Source organism: Ursus arctos, unplaced genomic scaffold (genome assembly GCF_023065955.2).
Source record: "Ursus arctos isolate Adak ecotype North America unplaced genomic scaffold, UrsArc2.0 scaffold_8, whole genome shotgun sequence".
NCBI classification, from domain to species: Eukaryota; Metazoa; Chordata; class Mammalia; order Carnivora; family Ursidae; genus Ursus; species Ursus arctos.
In genome coordinates this window covers 50834521-50850995 of record NW_026623100.1, presented here as the reverse complement: position 1 = coordinate 50850995, position 16475 = coordinate 50834521, and the positions used below count along the sequence as shown (strand labels likewise).

At 43.8% G+C, this 16475-nt stretch overlaps 1 protein-coding gene across 12 annotated transcripts in view; it reads left to right on the top strand.

The window, feature by feature from the left end:
• The window catches only part of BCL2L11 (BCL2 like 11), a 45945-nt gene that overhangs the window by 7208 nt on the left and 22262 nt on the right, over positions 1-16475 (top strand). The window contains exon 3 of one of the 12 annotated variants that reach the window (XM_057309090.1): positions 735-15437. The exons of the other annotated variants lie outside the window; for them this stretch is intronic. Coding sequence (XP_057165073.1) covers positions 735-916 — 182 coding nt within the window. The 3' untranslated portion in view covers positions 917-15437. Of the gene's footprint in view, positions 1-734; positions 15438-16475 lie in introns of those variants that run through there. 12 annotated transcript variants of the gene reach the window in all.

Genomic DNA, 16475 nt, shown 5'->3' with positions numbered 1-16475 from the left:
CCACTCCCAGAACTTTCCATCTTGTAGAACGGAAGCACTATACCCATTGAACGTCAGCTCCCCGTTTCCCCTCCTCCCAGCTCCTGGCAACCTTCGTTTTATCTGTGTCTATGATTTTGACGGTTCTGGTTATCTCATGTATGTGGAATTATACAGTATTTATCTTTTCATGACTGGTTTATTTCACTTAGCATAATGTCCTCAGGGTTCATCCTTAGTCATCATTATTAGCCTTTCCTTCCTTTTTAGAGCTGAATAATATTCCATTGTATTTATGTAACACGCTTTTTAAATTCATTTATCCATCAATGGACACTTGGGTTCTTCCATCTCTTGGCTATATTATGAGTGTGCAAACATCTCAGATTGGTGTGCAGACATCTCATAGGTGATACTTTCAGTTCTTTCAGATATGTGCACACGTTTTCTCAAAATCATACTTTCATTTCTTTTGAATATATATGCAGTAGGGGAATCACTGGATCATAGGGTAGTTCTAGTTTTAATTTTCTGAGGAACCTCCATACTGTTTTCCCTAGTGGTTGCACCATTTTCTAGTCTCACCAACAGTGTACGAGGGTTCCAATTTCTCCACATCCTCAGGAACATTTTCTTTTTTGGTTTTGTTGCCCTGATGATGAGTGACGTTGAGCATCTTTTCCTAGGCTTGTTGACTATTCAATAAAATATATTTTTATATTCATTTTACCTGTTTCTTTTTACTTTTTTTGAAGCGTTCCTTATGAGATCCGTGACTGGCATTCTGTTTTTATGTGGATGGGCCGCTTTGCAGATGGGAGATCTAGAATGTACAGTGGCACTTCAGCAAGCCAGACTTACTCTTCCCGCTCAAAGCGCACCATTTCCGTGGAACTTACTCCTTTGGTTGCTTTTGTTGACTTTACAGTGGAAGTAACTAATCTAATCTTGTAAGCATCTTAAATGAGCTTTGTTGATAGCCATGTTCTTCGGGCAAATAAAAACATCAGTTTCGGTTTACTTTTTTAAAACTCTGTGGTACATGTGGGCTCTGAAAAAGTGGAAGGTGGGGTGGTTTTGTTCTGCAGGCATCTCAAGGCTGCCTGGGAACCTGATGGTAGTCTTCTTGCTAAAGACCCAGTTCTGGCTTCTAGTCCCAGGCTTACTAGTTTGGACACCAACAGAAACAAATCTACTTTATGGGTCCTGATGGGGATAGAAAGTGAGAAAAGTGAAAGATTTTTTTTTCCTGGTTCCAAACAAAATTTAGTAATTGGTAGCTGTGTAGACAGTTTTACATTTTATATCTTTTTATTTTGAGATAATTATAGATTCACACGCAGTTGAAAGAAATAATGCTGAGATCCTGAGGTGCCTGGCTGGCTCAGTTGGAAGAACTTGCAGCTCTTGATCTTGGGGTTGTGAGTTTGGGCCGCACGTTGGATGTGGAGATTGCTTGAAAATAAAATCTTAAAAAGAGAGAGAGAAAGAAAGAATATAGAGATTCTGTATGTCCTTTACGTCGTTTCCCCCACTGGCAACATCTTGCATAATAGTACAGTATCACAACCTGGAAGTGACAGCGATAGACTCCAGCTACCTTACTCACATTTCACCCAGTCCCACATGTACTCCACGTTGTGTGTTCACGTGAGTGTAATTTACTCCTCTGCTGTTTATCACACGTGGAGATGGGTGTGATCCCCGGTACGGTCAAGATACAGAACAGCTCCATCCCAACGATCCCGCCTGCTAGCTTTCTGTAGCCACAGCACCCCCCCCTTCTGCTCCCACCTCCTGACAACCACTCATCTGTACTGCATAGCTACACTTCTGTCATATGTGACCTTTAGAGCTTGGCTTTTTCGCTCAGCATAATTCCATGGAGATCCACCCACGATGTTGTGTATGTCAGTAATTGCTGGGTTTTTATTGCTGAGTAGCATTCCACAGTATGAGGTACGACAGTGGATTGACCCATCGGAGGACATCCAGGTTGTTTGCAAGTTCTGGTGGGGGCCTGGCACCACAGGCACTTGGGGAGGGCTAGCCAGCCCACACTGCTTGTCCTGCAGTACCCCCTGGTACATCTTCTGGCAGCTGCCAGTTGAAGAAGGAAGGCACAGGCTTCCTGGTCAAGCCTCCTCACCTGGTGATGGGCCACGGGGCCGCACCTTGCAGCAAACTGCCGCTGTGAACAGCCCCCTACAGGTTTTTGCGTTGATGTGAGTTTTCATTCCCAAAAGTGCAATTGTTGGATCATATGGTAGTTTAGTTTTTTAAGAAACTGCTGTTTGCCAGAATGGCTGTGCCATTCTTTGTTCCCATCAGCAATGTCTGAGGGGTCCGGTTCTTCTAAATCTTAGCCAGCTTTTGGTGTCATCACTATTTGTTTTTAGCCATTCTGACACTTGCCTCATTGTAGTTTTCATCTGCATTTCCCTCCCGGCTACTGGTGTTGAATATATTTTCATGTGTTCATTTGCATGGGTATACCCTTCTCCCTAAAGTGGCTGTTTCCTGTCTTTTGCTCAGTTTCCAATTGATTGATTGGGTTTTTTGCTCTTTCACTCTTTTTGAGAGTTTTCACACATTCTAGACTCAAGTCAGATAAGGGATTTGCCAGTATTTTCTCCCACTGTATAGCTTGTCTTTTCATCCTTTTCATAGAGCAAAAGTTAAATTTTAGTGAAGTCCAGTTACCAGTTTTCCCTTCTATGGATCATGTTTTTGGTGTCATCTAAGAACTCATTACGAAGCCATAAGTCCCAAGATTTTTGCCTAGTTTTGTTTTTTTGTTTTTTGGGGGTTTTTTTGCTGAAAGTTTTATAGTTTCATATTTTACATTTAGATCCGTGATTCGCGTTGAGTTAATTTGTGTGTAAAGTGTGAGGTATAAATCGAAGTCTATTCTTTCTGACTATAGGTACCCAATTGCTCCTGCACCATTTATGGACATTGTTATCCTTCTTCCACCTACTGTTAGCCCTCGAACAACACGAGGTGAGGGGCGCCGGGCATGGAAAGTCCATGCGTAACTTCTGACTCCCCCAAAACTTAACTACTGTTAGGCTACTGATGGCCTCCTGTGAACTGGAAGCCTTAACAAATAACACAAACTGTTGATGAACACATATTTATTTATTTTTTTTTTCAAAATTGTTTTAACCTGGGTCCTGTGCCTTTTCATCTATATTTTAGAATAAGCTTGCCTGTGCCTGCAGAAACCCTGCTGGGGTTTCCATAGGAATTGTGTTCAACTTATAGATCAGTTTGGGGGAGAATGTGCACCTTTACTATGTTGAGTCTTCCAGTCCATAAATAGTATGTCTCTTCAAGTATTTAGGTCTGTGTGTTTTGTAGTTTTCAGTGTAGAGATCTTGTACATGTTTTGTTAGACTTACTAATTCACTTGGGAGCAGTTACTAATGGTACTATATTTTTAAATTTACTTTCCACACATTCATTTTAGTCTATCGAAATGCAGTTCATGTTTGTGTGTTTTTGTATCCTGGAGCCTTGCTGAATTCAATAGTTAACAAAGTTTTTTTATAAATTTCTTGGGCGTCCTATGAAGACATCTTATCTGCAAATACAGTGTTTTATTTCTTTCCTTCTGATCTGTGTGCATTTTCTTTCTTTTTCTTGCCCTATTACACTGGCTAGAACTTCTAGTGTTATGTTGAATGGGAGTGGTGAGAACAGACATCCTTGCTGACAGTTTTCATCATGAATGGAATAGGTGTTGGATTTTATAAAATGTTTATTCTGCATCAATTTATATATGTGAATGTATGAATTTACTTAATCTGTTGATGTGCTGAGTTACATTGATTTTCAGTGTTAATCTATCTTGCATGCCTGGGATAAATCCTACTTGGTCAGGGTGTAGTTCTTTTCATACATTGCTGGATTGAATTTGCTAACTCTTTATCTGTTTTCTTTTTAAGCCATTCTGGTTTTGATCAGGGCCTTAGCAGGGAGTTGGGAGATGGTCCCTCCTCCTTCCTTTTCCAGAAGAGATTGTGTAAAATTGGTATTAATTCTTTAAATGCTTGGTAGAATTCTCTAATGAGACCATGTAGACCTGAAGTTGTCTTTCGTTAGAGGGGTAGAGGGAGTTTAAATTAGAAAATCAGGGTTTTTTTATTGTTTGTAGGACTGTTCAGGTTGTCTCTTTCATCTTGGTTGAATTTTAGTGGTTTGTGATTTTCAATCACAAGGAATTGGCCCAGTGCTTCTAAGTTGTTGAATAATGAGTGTATAAAGTGTTTATATTGTTTCCTTATTATCTTCTTAAGTGGCTTTAGGATCTGTTATGATAGCTCATTTCTTTCTAGATTTTGATGATTTATGTTTTCCTATCTTTTTATCCTTATTAGTCTTTCTGGAGGTTTATCAGTTTTATTTTTTAAAATCAGCTTTTTTGTTTCATTCATTTTTCTCTATTTTCCTGTTTTCAGTTTTATTATTATTTCTTTAGTTTGCTTTGTGTTAATTTTGTCTTTTCTAGTTTCTTGAGGTAGGAACTTGGAGTGATGTTTTGAGACCTTTCCTCTCTCCTGCTATAAGCATTTAGTACCATAAATTTCTCTTCACCACTGCTTTAATTGTATCCCATATGTCTAGGTATATTGTGTTTTCATTTTCATTGACTTTCATGTGTTTTTATTTCCTTGGAAATTTGTTGAAGTCTGTTTTGGTAAATGATCCACAAGTGCTTAGAAAATACCTGTATTCCGCTGTTGTTGGGTGGAGTGTTCATTATATATGTGTCGATTAGATCTTATTGGTTGATTATGTTGTCCAGTTCTCCTATATCCTTGCTGATTTTCTCTCTGGTAGTTCTGTCACTTGCTTAGACAAATGGTGTTGAAGTCTGCAACTATAATGATGGATTTGTCTCTTTCTCCTTACAAATCTATCAGATTTTGCTTTGTGTATTTTTGAGGCACAGTTGTTTGGTGTTGACACTTTTTGAATTGTTAATGTCTTCCTGTTGGATTGATCCTTTTATCATTGCTGTGAAGTCTACTTTATGTGATATCCATATAGCTGCTGCTGCTTTTTGTAGAAAATAATAATAATGGTATGTCTTTATATGGTATTATCTTTTTCCGTTCATTTACTTCCAACCTACATAGTGTTGTGTTTGAGGTAAGTTTTTTGTATACAGCATATCTTCAAATAATACTGTTTTATCCACTCTATCAAATCTGTCTTCTAAATGGTATATTTAGATCATTTACATTTAAGGTAATTGTTACTATGTTAAGGCTTAAGTCTGCCGTTTTATTGTCTGTTCCCTCTGTTTCTGTTTCTTTGTTTAAACCTTACTGTGAGTTATTTGAATGTTTTTTAGGATTCCATCTTTATTTGTTTGTAGCATTTTTTTTTTTTTTTAAAGAAAACTCCACACCCATCTTGGGGCTCAAACTCCCAACCCCAAAATCAAGAGTCCTATGCTCCACAGCCAGCCAGGTGCCCCTGTAGTGTTTTTAAATACATTGTTTAGAATAATTTCCTTAGTGGTTGTCTGAGTGTTACAATATACAATAACATAACTTGTTATGATCAGTTGGCCTTGATGGTGTCAACATTTTTTATTTCAGCTGCAGTATAGACACCTTACATCCCTTTAGGTCCCTTTATGTGCCCCACTTTTCAAATATAATTGTCTTGAACATTTCTTCTATGTACATTGAGCACCGTATCTGAGGGTGTCATATTTTTTGCTTCATCCATCAAATATAATTTAAGAAGCTTATGAGAAATAGGCAAGTTTATTATATTTCCTCCTCTCTTTTCCCCATTTCGATATTCTTTCCTTTCTGTGGTTCTAAGCCTTCTGTTATTATTTCCTTTGTGTTCAGAGGACTTCCTTTAGTCATTTCTAAATGATAGGACTGCTAGCAACAAGCCTTAGTTCCTGTGTTTGAGAATGTCTTTGCTTTCCCTTCTTTCCAAAAGGGTATTTTCAGTGGATATAGAATTCACAGTTGATGTTTGTTTGTTTTGTTTTTTCCCGAACTTTAAAAGACCTGCCACTTACTTCTGGCCTTCATTGTTTCAGATGAGAAGTCTGTCATCTTTCTAATGTTGTTCTCCTGTAAGTATTGTGTCATTTCTGCCTGGTGCCTTCCAAGGTTTTTTTCTTTGCTTTTTCGTTTCCAGAAGTTTAATTATGTGTCTTGGATTTCTTTGGGTTTCTCCTTTTTGAGGTTCACTCAGCTTCTTAAATCTGTGGTTTTATGTTTTGTGCCAGGTTTGGGAAGTTTTCATCCGTTATGTCTTTGAATATTTTCTCAGTCCCTCCTTCTCTCTTTCGGTACTCCGATGACAAGAATATCTTTTTGTTGTGGTCTCACAGATCCCTGAGACTCTGTTCAGTTTCCATTCTATATTCTCTGTTTGAACTGAGTAAATTCTGTGGATCTAGCCTGTGTCCACAGATTCTGTTGTCTGTCATTCCCACTCTGATTATCGAGCCCAGCCAGGGAGGTTTTTTCCCCCCTTGTTAGTTGTAACTAACAACTTTTCAATTCTAAAATTTTTGCTTCCTTCTTCCAGGTGAGGGAGAAGTTCAGATCCTTCTTTGGCCTGCTGATACTCTCCGGCAAAAATAGGGCACCAAATTGCATGGCTTCATTGAGTTCATTTGGAGGTGTATGCTTGGCTCCCCCAGCCCCTGCTGACACCTGGAAGGGGGAAGTGGTAGAGGGCTGGCTCACAGCCTTGCTTCTGCAGGGTGGAGGCTAAAGCTCGGCTCCTCTTGACTCCTTGTGTTTACACCAGAGTTGGGGTGTGGGGTGGAATACCAGCCCTGTCTCCCACCACCCTGTTCCCCTCATGATGCTGTTGTGAGTTCCCGATCATTCTTCTTGATGCCAGGTGGGGGTGGAGGCTCGGTGACCCACTAGGGTCCCACAGACACGCGAGGCTGGAGTGGGGAAATCCTGCGGGCCACTAGCCCTGTCTCCTACCACCACGTTCAGTCTTGTTGCTGCCAGGTGGGTGTGCAGGCTCAGCTCCCCACTAGGCCTTCCCCCAACCAGGGGTGGGGGAAGTGGTGTGTTAACTTGCCCTGACTTGTTCTGTCTCATTGCACATTGATGCTTGGTGGGGTGTGGGGACTCAGCGTGTGGCCAGGCCTGCTGAGGGTGCACACACCTGTGTGTGTGTGTGTGTGTGTGTGTGTGAGAGAGAAGTGGCATTGAGCCTCGCTTTGTACCACCTTCTTGCTGCTTGGTGAGGTTGGAGGGTCAGCTTGCTGCTGGGCTCCATTAATGCTGCCCTGGAAGGGGGTGGAATCAGCATCTTCTGCTTCCACTGGGCAGTGGATGGGAGATAGCTACCCACGTGATTTCTCCAACACTGTTCTGGGATTGGCTTTGCCTGCTTCTGCCAGGGAGAGGCTGGCAGATCAGCTCCCCCTTCGCCTGCTAACACAACCCAGTGGTGGAATCTCAGCCCCAGCACCACCCACTGAGCTGGAGAGGGGTGGAGAATCAACTCCTGGCCCAGCCAGGCTGAAAGTGTAGCGTGTGGTGCTCGGCTGGAGTAGGGCAGCTGTTGCCTAAAAGGTATTGTGTGGTGAGGCCGTCCTCCCCCCCAGTGCTTTAGCTAGGGAGAACAGACTTTCCTGGGAGCTCTTTGTCTCCATGCGAGTTGGAGACCCGCAACTGGAGAACTCCGCAGGACCCTGTCCAGATGTATGGAAAGTAATGGGGAAGCAGGGTACCTCTCGGCCATGTCATTCCTCAAGTCCCGGGGTCCCCAAGCAGCCCACCTCTTCTTCCCCTTCAGCATTTTCTTGTTTGTTGTGCTCTCTCTGGGGTTTTTAGTAGCACAGGGTTGGACCTGGGTGGGGGGAGGATCGGGGTTGGCCCCACCTTGATGGGATTAGAAGTCTGTATCTTCTTTTAAAAATATTTATGACGGGTTCTGATTGGCTCTGTCTACAGAGTACTGCTTGGAATTTTAGCCATCACCTCCTTCACCCTCTGTTTTTACTCTGTGTAATAATAGACTTTTAACATTGGGAGGAGATTTAGCAGTATTCCTAGCCACTGTTTTCAGATGATAACTGCAGTGTCTCTTGTTGTAACTGCCTTGTCTGTGACCCTGGTGGTGAGCCCGTGGGGTGTCCACCCTGCTTCTCTCCCATGTTCTGCCTGAAAACCATAGAGGTGACTCCAGTAAGATTCCATGTGCCATAGGGGAACTTCGTATTAGAGAAGATAAGCCCTGTAGTCCTGCATGATTGGACTGTAAGGCAGAAAAAGAGATTCATCGTGCATTGATTTGTGTTGTATGTCAGGGTATTTGTGGTGTTAGATTTGAAGACGTGCATAGAACTGAATGCTAGGCCGTCTGATACCTCGCCTCCTGGCCTCCTTTTACATCAAGGAATTGGAGTACTTGCGTAATGCCCAGATCTCTTCATGCGCCTGGACTGCGGTCACCCCGCCTGTGTTGCAGGTGGGGGGACTCCCCATGGACCACCCCCTCTCCCTGCCCCAGCCGCCACCTCCCACACCAGAATTCACTGGTCTCCTTTCCTCCTTTGTGGGGGCAGCTCAGTCTCTCAACATACTCCTCATGTGACAGAACGTCTGGCTTCTTTCTCATCTGGTCAGTGTCCTCTGGTGGTTCTGCTTGGTCAGTGGCTGGGACCTGTGCTGGGGCACGTGACCCAAGACTGCTTTCCTTCTCTGTAGAGGTCCTGTTGACAGACCAAATGCCTGTCCTGTAAGACCTTGTGGACTTGGCCCTATGCCGTCCTCCAGGTTCCAAGCACCATGCCACCCACTCACCTTCAGACCCTGCTCTGCAGGCACAGAGCAGAGGGCCTGCCATTCCTTCCTTCTGCAGGAAATGCTAGAAGAAATGTGTGTACAGGGGGGTTCAGCATGGCATTATTTATCCCAGCCAAAAAAAAAAAAACCAAAACTGTTGACTGTCCTAATGGTATGGGGAAAATCTCTTCAATTATTACACATCCTTTTGACAGACTATGGTGCTTTCTTCTTAATGACGTTAAGAATAATGGCATGGAAAATGCTGCTGGCATAAAGTTATGGTAGAAAAGGTTACAAAATTGTTGATGACATCTTAGTGTCTTAGTCTGTTTTTGCTGCTATAACAAAAATACCACAGACTGGATGGCTAAACCAAGAAACGTTGATCCTATACTTCTGGAAGCTGGAAGTCTGAGATCTGAGTGCTGAGCGTGTCCAAGTTCTGGGGGGACCTCTTCCTAAACTTATATACCACTGCCTTCTCATTATGTCCTCAAGTGATGGAGAGAGACCGTTTACAAAGGCACTAGTCCCGTTCATGAAGGCTCCACACTGGTGCTCTAAGCACTCCCTAAAGGCCCTACCTCTTAATACCATCACACTGGAGATAAGGCTCAGCATATGAGTTTAGGGGAGGCAAAAACATTGGTGTTCAAGAAATTTACAAAAAGTGTGTTAAGTGTAACGGAAAGATTAGAAGGAAAATATATCAGAACGTTAAAAGCAAATATTTTGTATTCAGGTTTCAAGTAGTCTTATCCATGTGCCTTTTTGTGTTTGCAAAATCATAACTAGCATTTATAATAGAATAAATCTAATATATAATACATATGTCAAATTTTCTTTTAATTTTCATCTTCATTTTTGGCATGCCCAGCACCTTGTCACTGTGACACGTACATCTTATTTGTATGATTCAGTATTAAGTGTCATGCCCCTTATGTTGGTAAAGATTTAATCCGGAAGGGGTGCCCAGGTGGCTCAGTCGGTTAAGTGTCTGCCTTCGGCTCAGGTTATGATCTCGGGGTCCTGGGATCGAGCCCTGCATGGGGCTTCCTGCTCAGTGGGGAGTCTGCTTCTCCCTCTCTGTCTGCCCCTCTCTGCTCATCGAATAAATAAATAAAATTGGGGGGAATAAAAGCATCCAGGGGGAACTCTGTCACTAATTTCTCCTTGCTCCTCAACAACGTGTTGTAGCCATGGTATGTCAGTAAGTATAACAGGTGATGAATGTTTTCTCCTCCTTTCTATGAAAAGGAGCTGTTTCAGGAGTATAGGAAACTCACAGGGAAGTAAATTCATCTGGAAGTGCTACTATAATTCTAACACCCCCAGGTCCCAGAACAAACACGCCAAAAAAGATCTTTTCTAGCAACTGGCCTGGTGGGGGTGGGAAGGGGAAGTCTGGATCACCCCTAACCTGCCCGTGAACCCACACATCACCCTAAAAAGAACCTTGGCTTCATTGGCAGATCTTTGGACCGTGGAGAGACATCTGGAAACCGCACTGTGAGCTGGGCCTGTGTCGGGGACACCTGTGAGAGATGGCCCATTGCACTTGGCAGAAACTTGACTGTAGTTCAGTATGTGTATTTGGAGAAAGAATGGTCAGGAGACATAAGACACAGGCTAAACTACTTTTTCCTACAGTCAAGTATTAAGCACCCTTTTTTGAAATGAGATATTTTGCTTTTTTGGTTTAACATTAGAAATATTCATTGCCTGAAGAGAACGAAGAATTTTAAAACAGCTTTTTTCCCCCCTTTGAGGGAATTTATGCTCCTTTAGCCATCTGTTAAATTTTGGGTTCAATTGCTGCACGAGTGAATCATGAATGCTTCTTGGGAACTTTTTCTTCACATGCTATGAGGTGACCGATGCCAGCCGAACAAAACAGCATTTCCCTGGTGGACAAATTTAAGCCCCGTTTGTAAGAACCCATGCCTCTGTGGTTTTAAGTATTTATTAGAATGAGTTGGTATCCCCAGTGTCCTCTGGGAAACCCCAATTCGCTTTGTATTTGCTCTGTTCTCTGCCCTGGAGCAGATCCCCGTGGTTTGTGAGTAGTTCTGGCTCAGCCAGATGGTGATGGAGGGAAGCAGCGTCTGAGAAGGGGCTGCTGGCGGGCACTTCTCAGCTCGGCTCCCGCTCCGCCTGGGCTGCGTGTGCCCACGGGCCCGAGTGAGGCTGGGGTCTGTGCTTGCGTTACAGCCTGAGCCTGTCTCCCCTTCTCCAGCCTCTGCACTCAAAGAGGACCCAGGCCAGCTGACTGCATGGATTGTGTCGGCCGCCCTGAGAGCTGGGGTGTTACGGCCCCTTGAGAAGCAGAACTCCGGGGTTTGGAAATGGGTTGAGGGCACATCTGGTGTTGGAGGTGGGAACTCGGGCCTTTGACACTGAGGACGTGCTTTAATTTGGGCTTTGCTGACCTCCTTTAGGAGCGAAAATGGTTTTAAAGCTAAAATTCTGTTAAAAAAAAAACAGAATCAATCAGTCTGCGAAGGGTATGTGTTCAAATTGAAACAGGTTCAACATGATGCTTCTCAACTATCGGAGTTGTTCTGGGAACTTCCCCACCCCTCCCAAGATAGGTTACATTCCTGAACCAGAGCATTCTTCCTGTTCCATTTACTGAAATGTTTTGATATAACCAATTTACACATTTAACGAGTAATAAGAGATTTTGTAAAAGAAGCTGGTTGAATCAGAAAGGACCTACTTTTTTCTTGGAAATGTGTGTCTGTGACGGTGTATGAGGCGAGTTGAGCTGCTCAACCTTAGTTTATTGAGAGAGTTACTTTTTTATGGAATAATGGTGCCGGAGGACAGACTAATAGCTTTCTTGTGGGGTTTTTTTTTTTTCCTGGTTTTTCATCTCTTGAGGTTTTTTTTTTTTTTTAAGATTTTATTTGAGAGAGGGGAGAGGGGCAGAAGAGGAGGGAGAGAGAGACTCTGAAGCAGACTCCCCACTGAGTGGGGAGCCTACGCACAACTCAATCTCATGACCTGAGACTGTGACCTGAGCCGAAACCAGGAGTCAGGTGCTCAACCAACTGAGCTACCCAGGCACCCCTCTTGAGAAATTTTTTTAATACAAAGTAGTCTAGAAATGAAGTCTGGATATATGCTATGTTAGTATATATTTGCATTTAGACCCCAATAGTACTTATACCTGAACATAACTTCTACTAAACTGGTCAAAACAACTTAGCAACTTAAGAAAACCGTTTGGTGCATAATGGCAGGAGACCAAATATTCGTAGATTTAATGAGAATTCAGAAATATTTAATGCAACTTATGAATGCACCCAACTCCTTTTTTCACTTGAATTTTCCCACCATGCTCATTTGAAGCTTAGAACTATGTTTTCTCTGTAAGGAAAGCCTGGCATACTCTATATACCGGCATTGTTTTCTCTGTGGTCTTTTTTACTGATAGTATGTCATGAAGTATGGGAGTGGAAAGTTACAGAAGGTGACCCAGTCCAGTCTTGATCCCTCCACTGACCCATTACAGCCCATGGGGCTCGTCCTTCAACCTGGCGAGGCACCAGTGTCCTCTCCTGATGTAGTATTGTAGTCATTCAGTAGTGGTCAGGAGACTGGAGGGGCCGGGGTGGAGCAGGGGTGGGGCTTGTTGCTGAATTACAACAACCCCGGTTGTTTCTAGTACAGGGGTAACCAAACCATTTTGCCCAGTTTAGAACCCATGAGGCATCAGAGTTGGGCCAGTAGCCATGTCTGTCTACCCTGGAGGGGTGATGCACTGGGGGGAGGGGGGGGAGGAAGAAGCATGTGTGAACCAGAACAGATAAAAGACCTTCAAAACCACCAGACCTGATGGTCTTTCAACACAGAATTCCACACAACTTATGCTTGGACTTGCACCACTGGTGACCCTAGCTTCAGTGCTGTTTCCGTGTGAAAGAATGTGGCAGTTACCTACCTAACATTTGTATGGTTTACAGCAACGCCTGGCCTTCTTCCCTGTAATTGCTGGGTTATACAAAGGTTATGAAGTGTCTTGAGTGTTAGTACAGCCTGGTCAGTGGACGAAGGAATTTGAGGCTCAACCTGTGTTTCTCATTGACCACGCACCGTACCACTCCGGTGTGCCACTGGCTTGAGCCTTCCAATATCCTTATTTTAGATGTGACATTTAATTATAACATTTCTTTTTATTATTGTGATTCCTACCAAAGGCTGTGGGGCATGTGTTCGCCTGTGGCTCCTAGAGGTGGGATACCCACTTTCAGACTAAATGTGCTTGTGCTCAGTCAAGTCACACGAGCTTTGTGAGTTTTCTAAGGAGGAGTCACGGCCCGCCTGTGACAGACATATGTAAGGATGGATATGTAAACCATTAAATGTCCAAGCACAACGATTACATCTTTGTGATGACACCAAGGAGTGTCTGGAATGGAGGTGTCAAGTTTGTCTGTCTTCTCACACAATGTGCAGTAAAAAGAGCTGCCTTTCATGAATTTGTTGTAAGGGAGACGCTTTCACTGCGCTTCGGACTTCCGTGTGTTACCACTGCCCGTACATGTGGTAACAGGTTAGTGCCTCGCTTGGTGGACAGCATTATAAGTTCCACCTGTGGAATAAAATTGATAGACTTTTGCATGTTTTGATTGAAAAACTGCTTAAGGGGCACCTGGGTGGCTCAGTCCATGAAGCATCTGCCTTCGGCTCAGGTCATGATCCCAGGGTTCTGGAATCGAGTCCTACCCACATCGGGCTCCTTGCTCAGGGGGGAGTCGGCTGCTCTTTCCTCTGCCTGCCACTCCCCCTGCTCGTGCTCGCGTTCTCTCTCTCTCTGTCAAATAAATAAAAACTTTAAAAAATAAGAAAAAAGAAAAAAGGAAAGAAAAACTGCTTAAGATGTAGCTTCTTGGGACTCTGTTTTTGCTCCCACTCTTGGTCTTCACAATCACTGAGATGAAATACAGTAATTTTAAGGCCTTAATGTGAATTAGAAGAGATTTTTGTCACCTGTTTCCTGCTGCCAGTGTTAACATTTCATAAAGGAAGCCACATTTACTCTGTAGTCAGGAATTTTTATATTTGTGGTTTAAATTTTCATTTCCTCCCCAAGATCAGATTTTTGGCTGGGTATAACATATAAGTTACGGAAAGGTAGTAACTTCAAATGTTTTAACACTTTATTCTTAAGGAGTGGTCTTAAGTGAATTAATGTGTAGAGTGGTATATTTACTTTTAAAAGATCTCTAAAACGTACTTTTTTCTTTATAGTTGTGATGGAGTAAATGGTGGAGTAAAGTCGGGATGGGACATTGCCCGCACTGTCAGAAGGGGTATAGGGTTTATAGCTCAGTCTTAAAGCAAGCTCAGAGTTGCTCTTCATTTGACTGTACTTAGTTTTGGAGTTATTTTTATTTGTTTTTCGAAATAAGATGGCACAGTCAAATCCCCTGTAATCCTCTGAAAGGAATTTAAAACTATAGAAATAGAGCTGCAGCTGTCTTGGAGACTCGGTGCGACTGGGATCAGTGTAGGGAAAGCAAAGAGCAGAAGTAGCGTCCTGTGTCCTGCCCCTGGTCAGACCTTATGCAGACCACCACTACACACTCCAGAGCAGCACATTTCAGGAGCACACCACGGGGGACCAGGGTGGTGATGGTGGGTCTTCCTGCCGCTCGCCATAAAAGGCGCGTGGAAGGAACTGGTTCAGGGCCAGGTTTGGGGCATGTGGTGGCAGCTTCCTTAATTAAAAAGAGAGGTGAGGGGAGCGTGGGTGGCTCAGTCGGTTAAGCATCCAACTCGATCTCAGCTCAAAGTCTTGATATCAGGGTTGTGAGTTCGGGCCCCATGTTGGGCTCCACACTGGGCGTGGAGCCTACTTAAAAAATAAGTTAAAAGAGGGGTAATGATCGAGAGGGATTATAGATTGTCTTTATAGGCCCAGGGGACAGAAACAGGATTGAGGTGGGCCTTCAGTGAGGACCGTACTGCCCGGGAAAAAGCAGGCTACCCGTTGGGCAGTAGGCACGCAGGCCAGGCGAGCCGGCATCATTGCAGATGGCCCCTGTGCCGGGTCTCCCACCTGCCTAACATGCTGGACTTCTGCTGTGAGTGAGCGCTAGTGGGTATGTCCTTAGAAACCTAAAAACTCGGTCTGGGTTTGCTGCTGGCATGTCACTGGCTTCTAGTAAAGATGTGAACATGTGTGTCAGGACAGCTCAGGTTTGAAATGGGTAACTCGGTCTTCTGATGTTGAACGGTCAACGAGTGAAGAGGCATCATAGCACATTGTTCTTAATGGCTTAGATTCAAATTTCATTGTGAGAAGTGTAATGGTGGAAGGGGAGAGGTGATGCGTGCTGGTTTCCAGACTTCTCTCCAGCTTCACAGTCATGGTTTACTGGCACTTTCCAAATGGTCAGCCTGGAAGTGGATCAAAGCAGCTTGTTTTGACTTTCTTACTCAAGGCCACATAAAAGCATGGGCAACATGCACTGAAAGGAGTAAGTAGAAAACACTGGCTTCCTCTCCTGAGCTTCATTATTCGTGGTGGTGCTGTCTCCTAGCAGCTGTTTGTAAAGTATGGTTTTGAATTCATGCAGCCGCCCAGGCTTGACACCAGCATGTACCAGGGGAAAACAGATGGAGGAACTTTCCGAGCACCGATACTACCATCACTGTGTTGTTGTTTTTTTTTTTTTAAGATTTTATTTATTTATTCGACAGAGATAGAGACAGCCAGCGAGAGAGGGAACACAAGCAGGGGGAGTGGGAGAGGAAGAAGCAGGCTCATAGTGGAGGAGCCTGATGTGGGGCTCGATCCCGTAACGCCGGGATCACGCCCTGAGCCAAAGGCAGACGCTTAACCGCTGTGCCACCCAGGCGCCCCGATCACTGTGTTTTATTTCTAATTGCTCTCATGATCCTCCAGGGGCTCAGTTGAATGGATAAAAGGTTTGTCAACAAATAAATGATGCAAAGGAGAAACCGACTTGGGGGGTGGGGAGCATGCGGTGAAATTGGGTTCTGGCTCATTTTATTTCCAAGAACCGTTGGAGTTCCTAAAGGTGATTCCAATAGCATTTTCTGCAGTGAAACTTGAGAGTGGCAGTCGCTCCTTCCTCTCCGGCTAACTGGGAATCCTGGGGCCCATGGGACAGGCTGGTCACTCAGGTGGGTTTCCTAAGAAACCTGTAACAGGCCGGCTGGCTGTGTCCTTTTTCCTCTTGTAAGCTTGTGGACAGCCGTGACTTGATAAAGATGTTGCTGAAGATAGTCACTTAAATAAGGAGACTGTTGGGTTGAATTGACGTCCCAGAATTTTTATTTTCCCAAATGAATGTCGCGATTAAGCGTGGCCACCTGCAAAGGCAGTGCTTCCTCTGAACATTTTTGGAATAGTCTTTTAGTAGCGGTTTGGCACTGGTTTCGGAGCTGACAGAGAAATGGTCCTTTAGAGGGTCCTTATGGTTTTTGGTTAAATTAGACTCTCCTTGGGGAGTAAAAATGGATGACCCTGAGATGTTGAGAAGAAGGGCCCCCACAGTCCCTGGTGAATGCCAGGCAAAATGTGCACTTGTCTAAGTATGATCTGTTGTGTGTTGAAAATAAAAACGGTCGTGTCTTCTAAGTCGTATGTTCCATAGCTCTTCAGAGACTGAGAAATCCTTTCTCAGTTGAAGACATATTCAAAGCTTAATTCATGCAGAC